Raw genomic sequence first — 13,813 nt, forward strand, 5'->3', positions numbered from 1 at the left:
ATTGAGATTATATTTCGACCTCAATTTAACCTCCTACCTGCAGAAAGGGAAAAAAATATAGCATGGAGGTTGAAATGAGGTCGACAATTAAATTTGATAGTTCAGAGATAAACTTCATTTTAACCGCCTAAACCTCACTAGTTGTGAGGTTCAGGCAGTTGAAATGAGGGTGGATTTTTCGACTCGGACACCCACCTCATTCGTCGGACTTGGCTCCAATAGATTACTCTTTACTTAAGTCGGTAAGTAATCATTTACGTGAAAAAAGCTTTGATGACACTCAGTTGAAACAATTTATCAACGACTTTTTAAAGCGAAACCGGTAAAGTTTTATCCCTGATAGCCACCATAACCGCAAGTTAACTTCAAGCTACTGCCGTATTCTAAAGCCAACTTAACGGAAAGTGTTGGAGAGCAAGCAGTTACCTTTAAGTTGACAGTAAATTGTCTGTAACTTGAATTCAATTTGACTACAAGTGTTATTGTCAAACAATGACGTTTTTGATTGAAAGTTTTACTTCGAATTGATGGCAAGTTTTTCTGTCAAATTACATTCAGATGACGGCAGTTGATTTGCATCAACTTGCACGCAAGTATTATCCAGCCGAGGCTTACCAGAAATTTGTCGTTAAGTTAGCTGAAAATGTTTCACTGCCGAACTTGCTGAGCAAAGGTTGCTGTCAGGGATACAGATCCCACCCACTGTTTGCTTAATCGATGGAGAATGGTAGTAAACAACGGCGGTGATTATATTGTTAATGATTGATAGTCACTAATAAAGAAAACTTGCAAAAAAAGTGATTCGCTCTTGAGGTGTGCAATAAATAAAATTAGATAATAAGTAACTAAAATATCTTAAAATCTGATAGAAACAAGGTAGAGGTACCATTTGTGGCCATTGCTCCATTTTTGGACATTTAATACTTTATTTTTATTAATGAAAAAGTGTAAAATAAAATTTCTATTTTAATGGCGGGATAAAAGTATTTTGAAAAATATTCAAAAAATTAATTATGTTATCCCATTTTCTACAAATTATTTTATTCAAATTTTTTGAGTATTCAAAACTGGCTCTAAAGTGGCCAAAAACGGTACCTCTACCCTATCCATGATGGTTTTGTACATTTTGTAAGTCACTTTCTTATGAAAGTTTTTAATATCCAGAACCGGTAGGTTTACCATATGAAGGAATAAAAATAAAACCAATTTCTATTGTTGGAACTTGCATATGTTTTTATTTACCTGATAATTTGACAAGTTATTAATACATATATTTTATGATAGTAGTAGTGTTGATACAAGGTATTTTATTTCATTTTAATTATTACATGTTGGTATTTCCACATTAGAATTGATGGTTACTCGATACAAGATTATTTAATGGTATTTAAGGTTCAAAAGCCAACATTATAGGTGGTGACACTTTTTTACTACATAGCTTTACAGTAAAAACTTTCTTTTAAGTTTGCAACATGCTATGGTATAAATATTTATGTATGTATAATACATTTTCTCGCCGTTGACAAATAATAATAGTAATAAATGCTTTATATAATAGATTACAAATTTTTCGTTTTATCCAGTTACAGTCATACATTAATTTTACATCCGTATTATGCACTTACATGACTTTGTCAAAATGTAAGTAAATTTTCATGTCAAATAATATTTATTAAAAACTACATTATTTTTTTTTTGTTTTTTTTTTTTTTGTTGTTTTTTTTAAATTAATTGGAATAATGTAGTGATACTTGTTGTATGACTATGAGGTTTAGTAGTTGCTTAATTACTAAAAGTCTTATTATTAGAGATACTAAATTTTGTAATTTACTTTTGTATTTAATGTTATTAAGTCAATGAAGTAATTGATAGCGATTATTTAAGCAAAAAAAAAATTTTTCTTATTATTAGTTGACTCTAAATTATTAATATTATATTAATTAGCACTTTGATTACCTTTATATAGCTATAATTAATATTCCAAAATTATATTGATCGATCGATGTGCAATTATTACAAGAAAAATGATAAATTATGTTTACAGTTAAACATTTTTTTTTTTTCACTTATTTTTTTTTTTTTATCCTCCTTTATAAACAGTAAGATATTAATCCCCTGTAAAACGCTCACTCACGTTATAATTATTATTATTATTTTTTTTCAAATAATTAGCAATAGTACTTATTAATTTTATTCATGCGTAATCTAAGCATACATTTTAGTTCAAATACGTTTTTCCCAAAATATTTTATGTTCACTATTTTTATTCACGTTCATAGGTATGGAATTTCCAGCATTGCTTCGATTGTCTACGTATACGTAATATTTGTTTCACTAGTCTTTAAATATTTCTTATTCATTCTTATATTCATGACTGCTATAGTTGTATATTTTGTCATAAGAATATTTTCGACAACGTGAATCATTTCGAAAAATCTTAAGCTTTATTTTAGTCAAATGGTTCATAAATTTCGTGTAATTTTTAATTTAAGTAAACTATCCCACCAGCGAGATAACTATTTAAAGTTCACGAGTTTGCGTCACTAGCTCTCAGTTACTTCTCAGCTTGTGAACTAAGAAGTTAAGCAAAAGTGCGATTTAATCAGTGCGTATAATTTTAATAATTATTAAATGTAAATCTATATAACGATGAGTTTATTTGTTCTTATGTTAATAATTATATTAAGGCTCGTTTAATTTACATCTAGGTAGGAACGTAATGTTGAATTATTTCAACTGATCTTAAATTATGATTTTTTTTTTTTAAATTATCCGAAAGTATGAAATTAAAAAGAAAATTAGTATACATTTGTGAACGATAATTACTTTTAAATATATGTAATAATTTTAAAAAAAAGCATTGAATAAAATTTTTAAATGAGTACAGAGCATATCCACTGCGCTTCGCGATTCGAGAGTGCAATCGCCTATAGGCATAGTTAATTATACTAAGTAATTGTACTTATCAATACTTAATTTTTTTTGCTTATTATATGTTTCGATTCACGCGTTTTTTTTTTTTTTTAAAGAAACACTCACTCTATCATTTATCTCTTGGCTTTTTCAATTAAAAATTTAAAAAAAGTTTTTTAAAAACGATACATAAAAATGAAAATTTGTTAACTTCAATTTAAACTTTTTAAAAGTGATGTATTTAAGACGCGATAAACACTAAATTAATCAGTAATCTTTTATTTTTCACTGTGAATCTTAATATTCGATGTAACCTGAGATTGTTTGCTGTTTAAAGTTTATTTTTTTCTTTATTTTTTGTCTCGAGTCACAGCTTGACCATTTTTATTTCTAATTATTATTATCATTATTAAGACGTACTTATCATAATTATTATCAATTATTATTTAATTAAAATCTCAATCATAATTTATTTTAAAATTCAATTACTAACGAAAATAAAGTAATTAAAAATTTAAAAAAAATTGAAAGTTAAAGAATCAGACGCTAATTTAATAAACGATCAACTGAATTATTTGAAAAAATAATGAAATAAATTTATTTAAAATTTTAATAAAACTATAGTTCATTAATTAAAAAAAAATATATTAATAAACGAAACTAACTTAAGTACTTAATTTGGAAGAACGCATATACTATTACTAGTATTATTGATAGCCTTAATCCGTTAATTCACTTAATCTAATTATTCAAATAATTGTGCGATCATTTAAATTACTGACCAGTTCAATGCTCAAATTTTTTTTTTCCAATCAATTTAACTTAATACGTATATTACGAATATGATATTTGAATGATATAACTATTAATTAATTTGAAGATCATTAATCATTAGTACTTTAATTATTTTATCTTGCATTTAGATTATCATAATTATTTAAGCCTACATATATACACTGTAAACAATTTGTTGAGCAAACGCGGATTAAATCCAGAGCGAATGTGAAGACGAGGATTTTTTATTCATCAAATTCACCCCGAACGGGAGTTTATTTTTCTATTAAAACTCCGGATCAGGGTGAATGCAGATTAAGAAAAAATCGACATCCGAAATCACCCCGATATATTCTTTATTTACCCGAACTCTGAGTAACAGAGTGAATTATGAATAAAATAAGGTCCGTATTTACTCATAATCCTTCTCCAAAACTTCCGATTGTTTACAGTGTATGTAAAAGTACGTTAAATATTCGGTGTTAAAGCCCCTCAGTTATTATCCTAGCAATTTTATTCAAACCCTACGATTTTAATTTAAAAGATGTCCATGCAATTATCTAACGAATATTAAATCTCACAGAAAGTACAGCTCGATTTAATTATGATACTTCATTAATTAATAACCCTCACTCACTTAAAGTAATGCCGATAATAATACAAATTATAACTCATCGTTTTATTTATTACATTATATATTTATTAATATACCTAATTAACTTATTCCTTAATAGAATATGTCAGTGGTACCTCTGATGTTTCGCGATTGGTGGGATGACTTTGATCGTCCGACATCAAGGCTTATAGATCAACACTTTGGTAGTGCTATAAGTCGTGATGATTTATTTTCTGGTCTTTCATCGTGGAATATCAATAGACCACGTTCAATTTTTCCTACCTCGATGTATTACAGACCATGGAGAACTCTCGCAAGATCTAATTCTGGTGGTGCGAGCACTATTCAGTGCGACAAGGACAAATTCGAGGTAAGAATTTTTTGAATGGGATAGCGACGAATATTCTCGACGAATTTTTTTTTTTTTTAAGCATTTTACCGAATTTTTAAGAACCACTGGCTTGACTAATTTTCATTTTAAATTTAAATGTAGCTGACAGTGAATATTAAAAGCACACAATATTGAAGAGTTTATATTTTGCATAGTAATATAGTTATAATTATTATTTACTGGAATGCTAATTACGAATTAATAATATTAATTATAACATTATAGACCATACTGTAAATATCGCGTAGTTATATAAGTAAACATAAATTTAAATAGATATGATTTAATCTAATGATTATGATGAAACCCTTATATTATACATTGCTATGTATAAATATTGGGTAATGATTAGTCATGCTGATTATTATTTTTTTAATACGCATAAGACGATTTATAAGCAAAGCGTTTAGCTCTATGATGTCAATTATATTTTAGGCTTAGAGTATATTTGCTCAGGAATAAATACTTTTAACTTTTATCGAATGCTATTTTGTCAAGAGGTTTTTTTTTTCAATATCGTCATATTTATGACACTCTACCGAAACTATAACTATACTCTAAGGTCTTAGGGAGTTTTTATCATAACGTCGAAATGCATTATTTTGTTTTCGGTTTTACGGATTTTATTATGTCATTTTCAACAGGATTTTTTCAACGACCCTTGATTTTTCTGATACTTGGAATTTAAAAAGTATCAGAAAAATCAAGAGTCGTTGGTGGTTTAAAACTTATTAAACTGTTTTCAATTTAAAAGTAATGAATATACGCTTCTAAAAAAAAACTCGAAAAAAACGAACCAAAATATATATGAATTTAAAAAACTATTAATTTAATCTATCGATTAAAATTAATTGATTTACTTCTTATTCAATTAAAATCCGATATTATAAGACTTTACCAGTTACAACTGTACTGATATATTAATAAAAACGTGACTCAAAGTGATTTTAGTTCGCTATTTTAAAGGTAATGCTGTTAGCTAATAAATAAATCACAAAATTATATTATTAGTGATCTAAAAAAAGTAATCAGAACTAAAAAAAAAACTTCTTTTTTTTTTTAAATTAAAATATTTTGCTTATAACGTGTCGTGGAAATTAAAAAATACGATAAACGTATCTTTTAATTCCACGACACGAAAAAATAGAACAATATTCAAATCTTTAAATATGAAATTTAAAAAAAATCAACTTTTATTAGTATATCAAATTAATTCAAAGCTTCTGTAATTGTGCCCTATAACCACTACGCTAAAAATCGACAAAGCCGTGCAAATGGTTCTTTCTCTTGTTGGCAAATATCTTTTCAGATTTTACTTATATATCTGACTTTACTACTGGATAAAACGTATAATTTTTAAAAATTAAATTGTTAGTTTTTTAGTTATCTTATTTTTTGTAACGATAGATTGTAACTCGTTAACAACTATGATGTTTATTTTATGATCTCATACAATCTAGATGATTTTAGATTATGTTTCACACCACCGTTTAAATACCATTTAAAGTTGTTGTTTTTTTTTTAAACTTATTATTATATATGTTATTCAAATTTGATCTTTTTTTATTCAACCACCAATATCTATTCAAAACAATCAAATTAGAGCTTTCTTCTCAATGTTTTTCGAAATTTCAATAACAAATAAAATTATTTAAATATGAAAAATAAATAAAATAAAAGGAAATAAAAATAAGTTACTAATTAGGTTACATTATTTAAAATTTTATAAAACGCAAGTAAATTTAATGTTAAGTAAATAATATATTTTTAATTATAGTACAGAAATTATTGAATTTTAATTAGTAATGAAAAATAATATTCCGATACCCCCTCTTTAAGAGAGGGGGGAAAATAAGATATAAAATTATAACTTCAAATTTGCTTAGTAATTTTATTTGTTTTCAACACTGCTATTAAATGCTTTTATAAATTTTATAATTTTAATAAAAATTTATAAAATTTAATGCCGATAAATTATAGTTTAATCAACTACTATCAAAAATTTCTCCCTTGAATTTATTTTCATTTATGTACTTTAATGTTGACTCAAGTTCCCAGTTCAGTCTTAAATAATTACCCAATTTTTTTTTAAATTTTATATTTGTATATATTGTTGTACCATAAAAAATAATGAAAACACCCTCAACACCCCAAGGGGGTGTAGGGCTAAGTGTAACTCACTATTAGCTCTCTCTATTTACTAAATGTATATAAAAAAATAAATAGATTTAAATTCAAACAGCCAATATAATAACACAAGAGACGTTATCTTGTTAGCCTCGTTACTCTCACAGTCAATATATTTCCGTAGATAAAAGTAAAAATATTAGTAAACAATTAATAATCTTGAGTTTATTTCTGATAATAATAATTAACTTTGCATGAATCTTGGAGTCGAATATGATAATAATCAAACATATGATATTGTTTTATGTAATTAAGTGAAACACTTGATTTTTTGTTTGTATAATCGTTCATCACGACTAGCATTTTAATTCACCCACTTGTATGTCAACCTACAACTTTTAATTAAGAGTATTTTTCACACAAGTAGGTTAGCTAACAGCTACATTTTATTTATTGTATATTTTTAAATGTTTTTATATTGAGGTAAAAATTTATATTTATTTAATATAAAAACGAAAAAAATTAATATTTACAGTTAAAAGCGGCTATTATCTAGCAGTACTTCGACTCGCGAGCGAACTCGCGAGTCTAAAAGAAAAAAAAAAATCTATCAATCTGTTAGAAAAATGTCTTACAAATGGACTAGAAATTTTTAGTAAAAAGTTTAAAATACTGATAAATTATATTTTTTTTTCTTTATCAAATCAACTGCTTTCAATAACTTTTAAAAATAATCTTATGTTAATAGTTTGCGTATAACAGAATATTTGTACCTCGTTATTAACTTTTAAGCTCCAGTAAATTATTTATTACAGGTGATTTTAGATATACAACAATTTTCACCGGATGAAATAATTGTCAAAACGGTTGACAATAATATTATTGTGGAAGCGAAGCACGAAGAAAAAAAGGACGAGCACGGCTTTATCAGTAGGCACTTTATTAGAAGATATATTCTTCCTTCATGCCACGATCCACTGGAAGTAACATCAAGCCTTTCTTCAGACGGAGTGCTTACAATTAGTGCGCCCAAAAAGGTAACGAAAATCTATACAAATATGATTTTTTTGCGACTGTATCTTATCGCCTGGCTCTCAAACTCAAAAGCCCAGCGAGCGGGGCCCGCTTATGAGCTCCTAACTATCCGGATCTTAATCTATTCGCTCTTATTGAATTTTTCGTTCGTTTTCTTTTCTTAAATTAATCTGTATATACATAACTTAATCTGCTTCCATTAATTGATGTTGTATGTCACCGTTTGTATATTCGGCGATAATGCTGTTGACGCTACATCCCGAATGTACAAAGCAAGCACTAAATCATGAACAAAAAAATATTTATATTGTAGATATAGATAAACGCAGTACTATCGGCATCATTAATTTATGACAGGTCGTATTGCCTCTGGATCTGAAGATAAATCTACCGCAGGTCATTTGATTTGGGACTTAGATTTGTATAACACTATTCAATAAATCTTAATATAATAAATTTCTACATCGAAATTTTTCGAAATAACAGTTGAAAATTTTTTAAATAGATATTTTGGTGATTTTTCGTCTTTTTAAACCCTGTCTCCACCTTCGTGGCGCTGTGTCACATTTTCTACGACCCTCCCCATCAATATTGCGCCACAAATAATAACCCCCCCCCCCGCCCGTATATATTTGGTATTGTATTAGGGTTATCAGATATTTATGGCTGAGTTTTTTTTTTGCAAACAAAATCTTTAAATACATACTACAGACTGCGCATTGATGCACTACTGTCTAATCTAGAAGTGCGCTTCAATTTTTTGATAATATTCGTTTCTTTAAGAGAAAAGCTCGGCCAAAATTCCTGATTACTGTATTAGTGCAACAAAAATGATATCGTTCGCTCATTTGGGTGAGAGAAAAAAGTAAGAACGTCTATTAAAAAAATTTAGTCTTCTTTTAGACTGACATTTTATAGTGTTATAAAAATCTAAAAATTCGAATATAAGAAATTTTTTTTCAATTTGTGTTTTCGATACGTAATTTTTTTGCAGATACATTAAAAGTAAATTTTCTGCTAATCGTTGAATGATTTAATATTGTTATCAATAGTTGAAATATTTCTCATTAAATTTGTCCCACAAATAAAAGCCCTACAGTAAATTCATTTTCAAGTCCTACACTGTAAAAGAAAACCGGGATAAGTCCAGGCGGTGTAGGTGTTAAATTTAAACACCGTAAGCGGTGTTAAAATAACACTGCCGCTGGCGTAAATATTCTTTGCCGGTGTTAAAATATTTTTTGGTGTTGAAAATATCCCTGATTAAAAACTCCGATTGAAACCAATGAATTCTGATTGAAAGTCTATCGGATTTCAATCGGATTCAATCGGAGTCAATCGGAATTCAGCGGTTTCAATCGGAGTTTTTAATCAGGGATAATACTGTATCAAGTAGCTTTCCAAATTTAATACTCTGAACGGATGTAGTTTACCCCGCTTTGACACCAATATTACTCCGCCTTTACACCGGTATTTTAACCCCGCTCTTTTTACAGTGTATGAGAACACGAACCGGTGTCAATTAATTTCGCCGTGTGTACATTAATTTAGCGATTTTGAATTTTTAATTGAAAGTTTTTTTGGATTTATAAAAAAAACATTCATCTTACCTATAACTTGCTTGGATTATTCATTGAGAATGGGCAGAGTTTGATTAAACTTAACCCAGCAAAGGAGCATGAGATGAATAGTAAAAGCTGAAGTGTACGGATTACTTATTACGCCAAGCCCCTAGGGCACTCTAGAACAATAAGAAAAAAATATTTTATATTATTACACTTGAATTATTATTATGCTTTTCTTATATTATTATTTTACTGATTTCAGAAACTTATGTCGAGCACTAATGAGAGAATCGTTAATATTGTTAAAACTGGAGAACCAGCAGCAAAACCCGAAGAAATGAGACATATTGTAACTACCGAAGAAAACTAATAAAAATTCGTTTTATAATTTATATTTTATCGTAGATATTAACTCATGAATTTACGATAATTTGAATCAATTTACAGTTTAATTTATACTAAGAGTCTTAAATTGTTTCATATCGACTGTCTTCTGAAGACAAAACTCTAAATTTAAATTCAAGTAATTATTAAGGAAATTTTCAGACAGTACCCTCCCCTCCCACTTTTCAAAAATATGCAATGACTTTCAATTGTCATTAGCGTATCAAAATTTAATTAATGAATTAAAAAAAAATTAAAACTTTAATTGAAAAAAGGACAACGAAGAAGTAATTTCGCCGATATAGAATTTAAAAAAAATTACTTACAGTTGATATCAATCGGAAGTTAATCAAAATTTGTTAAATAAATTTCATTAAAATCTTCATGTCAATTTTTGACGTTGAATTTTCAAATTTTTTAGGCTAAAATTTATTTATCAAATTTTGATTAACTTCCAATTGATGTCAACTGTAAGCAATTTTTTTAAAATTCTATACCTCGGTGAAATTACTTATACGTTGTCCTTTTTTTCAATTAAAGTTTTAATTTTTTTTTTTAATTAATTAAATTTTGATACGCTTATGACAATTGAAAGTAATTTAGAATTTTTAAAAAGTGGAGGGCACTGTCTGAGAATGGCCTTAAGTTTTTATTAAACTATTAACAATATTAAAATTATAAAAAAACACTATATATTTTGTACTAAAAAAAATATTATACATAATATAATAACAAATGCATAATTTCCATAGATAAAATTGCAGGTATAATTTAGAATTAAAAATTTTCCAATGATTCAAAATTGAGAAGAAAAATTTGATCCTTGATTAAAAGAAAATTGAAAAGTATTAAAAATGATAAAACTTGGATTCTTTTCAACACTTCTCAATACTTTCAATACTTTTCAATTCCTTCTCTTATGGAGCTTTAACATTGTAGATCGTTTTCAATTCTTTTTTAAAATCTGGGATTGCAATATACCAAGTAATTAAATAAAAAATGAAATAGAATGTATTAATTATTTGTAAATAAAGTAATCAACACTAAAAATGACTTACGGGTTATTAGCGCGCTCCGCACGCACAATTGCTGCCTTTACATGATCCTGTGATGTTGTTGTCACCAGTTAATTTATGGTAAATATCTCAAAATGGTTAAAAATATAACTCGGAGTTTTCGACTATACTCTTGATGTGAATGTAGCGATGGCTCGTTAGTGAATGATGGGGAGCCGGCATACCGGCACGCTTTTATAGACCGGCTTCGGCGTAGAATCTTCTGGAGCGCAGTGGAACGAGGCTACTAAACCGTCAACTTACTACGCATTTACCTAAAACTCAGAAATTAAAATATCTTTAGCATCCAAATTATTACAATAATATTGTCATAATTTTTCGATAATTATTCATATTTTAATTTGTTTAATTATCACTTCGTTGCTATTTATTAAATAAATGTTCTTGTTGTCATTGGAGTATTGATCGAGCCGGCGAAAGACGAGATTTCTGGTACGTTCTATACCCCACCATACATGTCACGCCAGTAGCCTCCCAGCCGGCACGTAGGCCACTATTTCAATGTGTTTGTACTTCAATACAACTTTACTTTTCGTGTCTAGACATTGAACTTAATGATATATGAGGTTGTTTACGAATTGAAAGAATAAAAGGAACCGGTGAACGATATACGCAGTTATGCAACGTTTTTCTACCCGCCAAAACAGTCAACAAACCGACTTGTTTTTATTGTTGTTTATTCAATACTTTATATTTATAATTTTTTATTGTTACAAATTATGCAATCAGTTAAACAATAAAGTTTTATCAATCATGGTGAAAAATTATACGTTATAATTGTTTATTTATTTATTACATATTCACAAAAAATTTAACATCTATAAAAATAATTATAAGATTTTAGAACAAAAAATAGCGGGATTTAGTATGATCCTGAAGTTAGCAGACAATTAGTAATTTTCGGATTTTTTTTTCAGCAAATATTAATTATAGGAAAACAAAAACTAAAAATATGCAGATGTCGAAAATTCAAAAAACTACAGGTGCATTTTTTTCAAATATATTTTTTTTTTTTTATAATTTATTATTTAAAAAAAAATCAAAAAATTATTAGGATTTATTTATGAGTGAATGTAGCAGATATAAGATAAATTTAAAATTACAAACAAACAATTGAAAATATGAAAATAAAAAAAATGCCCATACTTATTTTCACATTCTATAAATGTGCATTTTTTAAATTTTGTTAGCTTTGAATTTAATTCACTTTTTTAAAAAATTTTTAAATTAACAATTGTCAGCTATATTTACACTCATATTTATTTACTGTAAATTATTATAATAAACTTTTATATAAGCAATTATCAACATATAATTGAGAAGATGATAGTAATTTAATAATAGTATAAATTATAAATAACTCAATATAGTTATTACGATTAACAGTATCATTAAAGTAAAATATTATGTGTGGTAATTATATATTTCTTAATAATTATCTATGAGACGAAAATTTGATTTATTTAATGTGCTTTTATAAATCAACAATTAATTGAATATAATTAATGTGACAAAAAAATTTTTATTTTTAAAAATTTGAATGTTAAACAATATTGTATAGAAATTTTTTTTACATAATGATAAATTTTGCACATAAATACAGAAAAATAAATAATCTAAAACGGCTGCGTCAAACGGTTTTATAACGTTTTATATATTTTGAATTCTCGAATGTTCTATGCCCTGGTGCAACCAGGTTAAATCGATAAATGAAACTGCGTCTCAAAAATATAATAAACCATCTCTTAAATAAAAATTTTCGTAGTGATCTGTATTTTTTTATATATTTACGAAAAATTCTAATATACGAAGCCAATGTATTTTTTTTTATTTTTATAAATTTTTACATTTTTATTCATCTTTAACTTTTAGTTACAATAACTCATTCATGTTGATATTTTCATTATTACTTGCATTATTATTATTATAAAATACTTTTATCGCTAATTTTAATTATTCATTTTATAATGATTCTTTGAAAAAGTATTTTTTTATTAATTTAAAAATTCTATTTTTACATACAGTTGCAGGAAAATATCATGAGTAATTTTTATGATTTAAATTATGCATATTTCAAATTTTATTTTTATACTGAATGTTATTATTATGTGCAGTCAAAAGATGATGTAAACCATAGCGAAATATTATCCTTTTGAGTTCAAGGTCAACGAAGTGTACTACCAGTTCAATATATTTGGGCTTGGATATACCGGCAGATCCCGCCCGTTTCGCGGGGTAATAAAAAAATATTAGTAATACGTAAAAAATATGTACTTTATATTAATGCGAAATTTTTTAAACATAATTGAATAATTTTTCTCTGATTTTCTTCAAAAACTACATTTGAAAACGATAACCTTGAAAAAAAAAAACGTCCTGATAAGTCAATTTATGAAAAAGTTACAGCTTTTGAAAAAAAAATTTTTTTTTTTTAATTCACAATTTTTCTTTGGTTAGGTAAAAAAATTTGACAAAATTCTGAGAAATGTTTTTGATCGAGTAGACAAAGAGAACAAATTTTCAGCCAAATCGAAAGAAGTTGGATTTCCATATATCTTTTTTTATTCGAAAAACAAGAACGATTGATAATCGATAACATTTATTAAAATGAAATTTGAAAAAAATATAGTTTTTATCATCAAAATGATAAAAATCAATAATTATATATAGCTAAAACCTTCTTTGAAATACGCAGAAGTATATGGTACAAATTTTGTGTCAAAATATTCACTAGTTTTTTCGTGATGGACGTTCGAAAAAAACACCTATCATTTTATAGATACAGATGTTAGGGTGACAAAGATTCTTCTATTTTTTATATTTTTGTTGGGTTTACCCCAAAATATTTCATTATTTTATTTCTTCAATTTAATGCAATCAAATATTTTTTAGTGGTTGCTTTTAAAATTTTTAAAGTAAAGTTTTTAAAATC

At 26.7% G+C, this 13,813-nt stretch overlaps 1 protein-coding gene and 1 long non-coding RNA gene across 2 annotated transcripts; one reads left to right on the top strand and one right to left on the bottom strand.

Annotated features, from left to right (window-relative positions):
• Positions 1–1,206: 1,206 nt before the first annotated feature.
• LOC130666971 (uncharacterized) lies at positions 1,207–11,252 on the bottom strand. The gene is made up of 4 exons (XR_008989772.1): positions 11,238–11,252; positions 10,864–11,135; positions 9,467–9,597; positions 1,207–8,135 (listed from the first exon to the last, which is right to left on the bottom strand). It is a non-coding gene; the product is annotated as an uncharacterized LOC130666971 (long non-coding RNA).
• Positions 4,425–11,016, top strand: LOC130666969 (protein lethal(2)essential for life-like). The gene is made up of 3 exons (XM_057468319.1): positions 4,425–4,673; positions 7,637–7,858; positions 9,684–11,016. Exons 1-3 carry the CDS (start codon positions 4,425–4,427, stop codon positions 9,789–9,791), a joined length of 579 nt encoding a protein of 192 aa, XP_057324302.1. The 3' UTR covers positions 9,792–11,016.
• Positions 11,253–13,813: the final 2,561 nt, after the last annotated feature.

Source organism: Microplitis mediator, chromosome 4, assembly GCF_029852145.1.
Source record: "Microplitis mediator isolate UGA2020A chromosome 4, iyMicMedi2.1, whole genome shotgun sequence".
Lineage (NCBI taxonomy): Eukaryota > Metazoa > Arthropoda > Insecta > Hymenoptera > Braconidae > Microplitis > Microplitis mediator.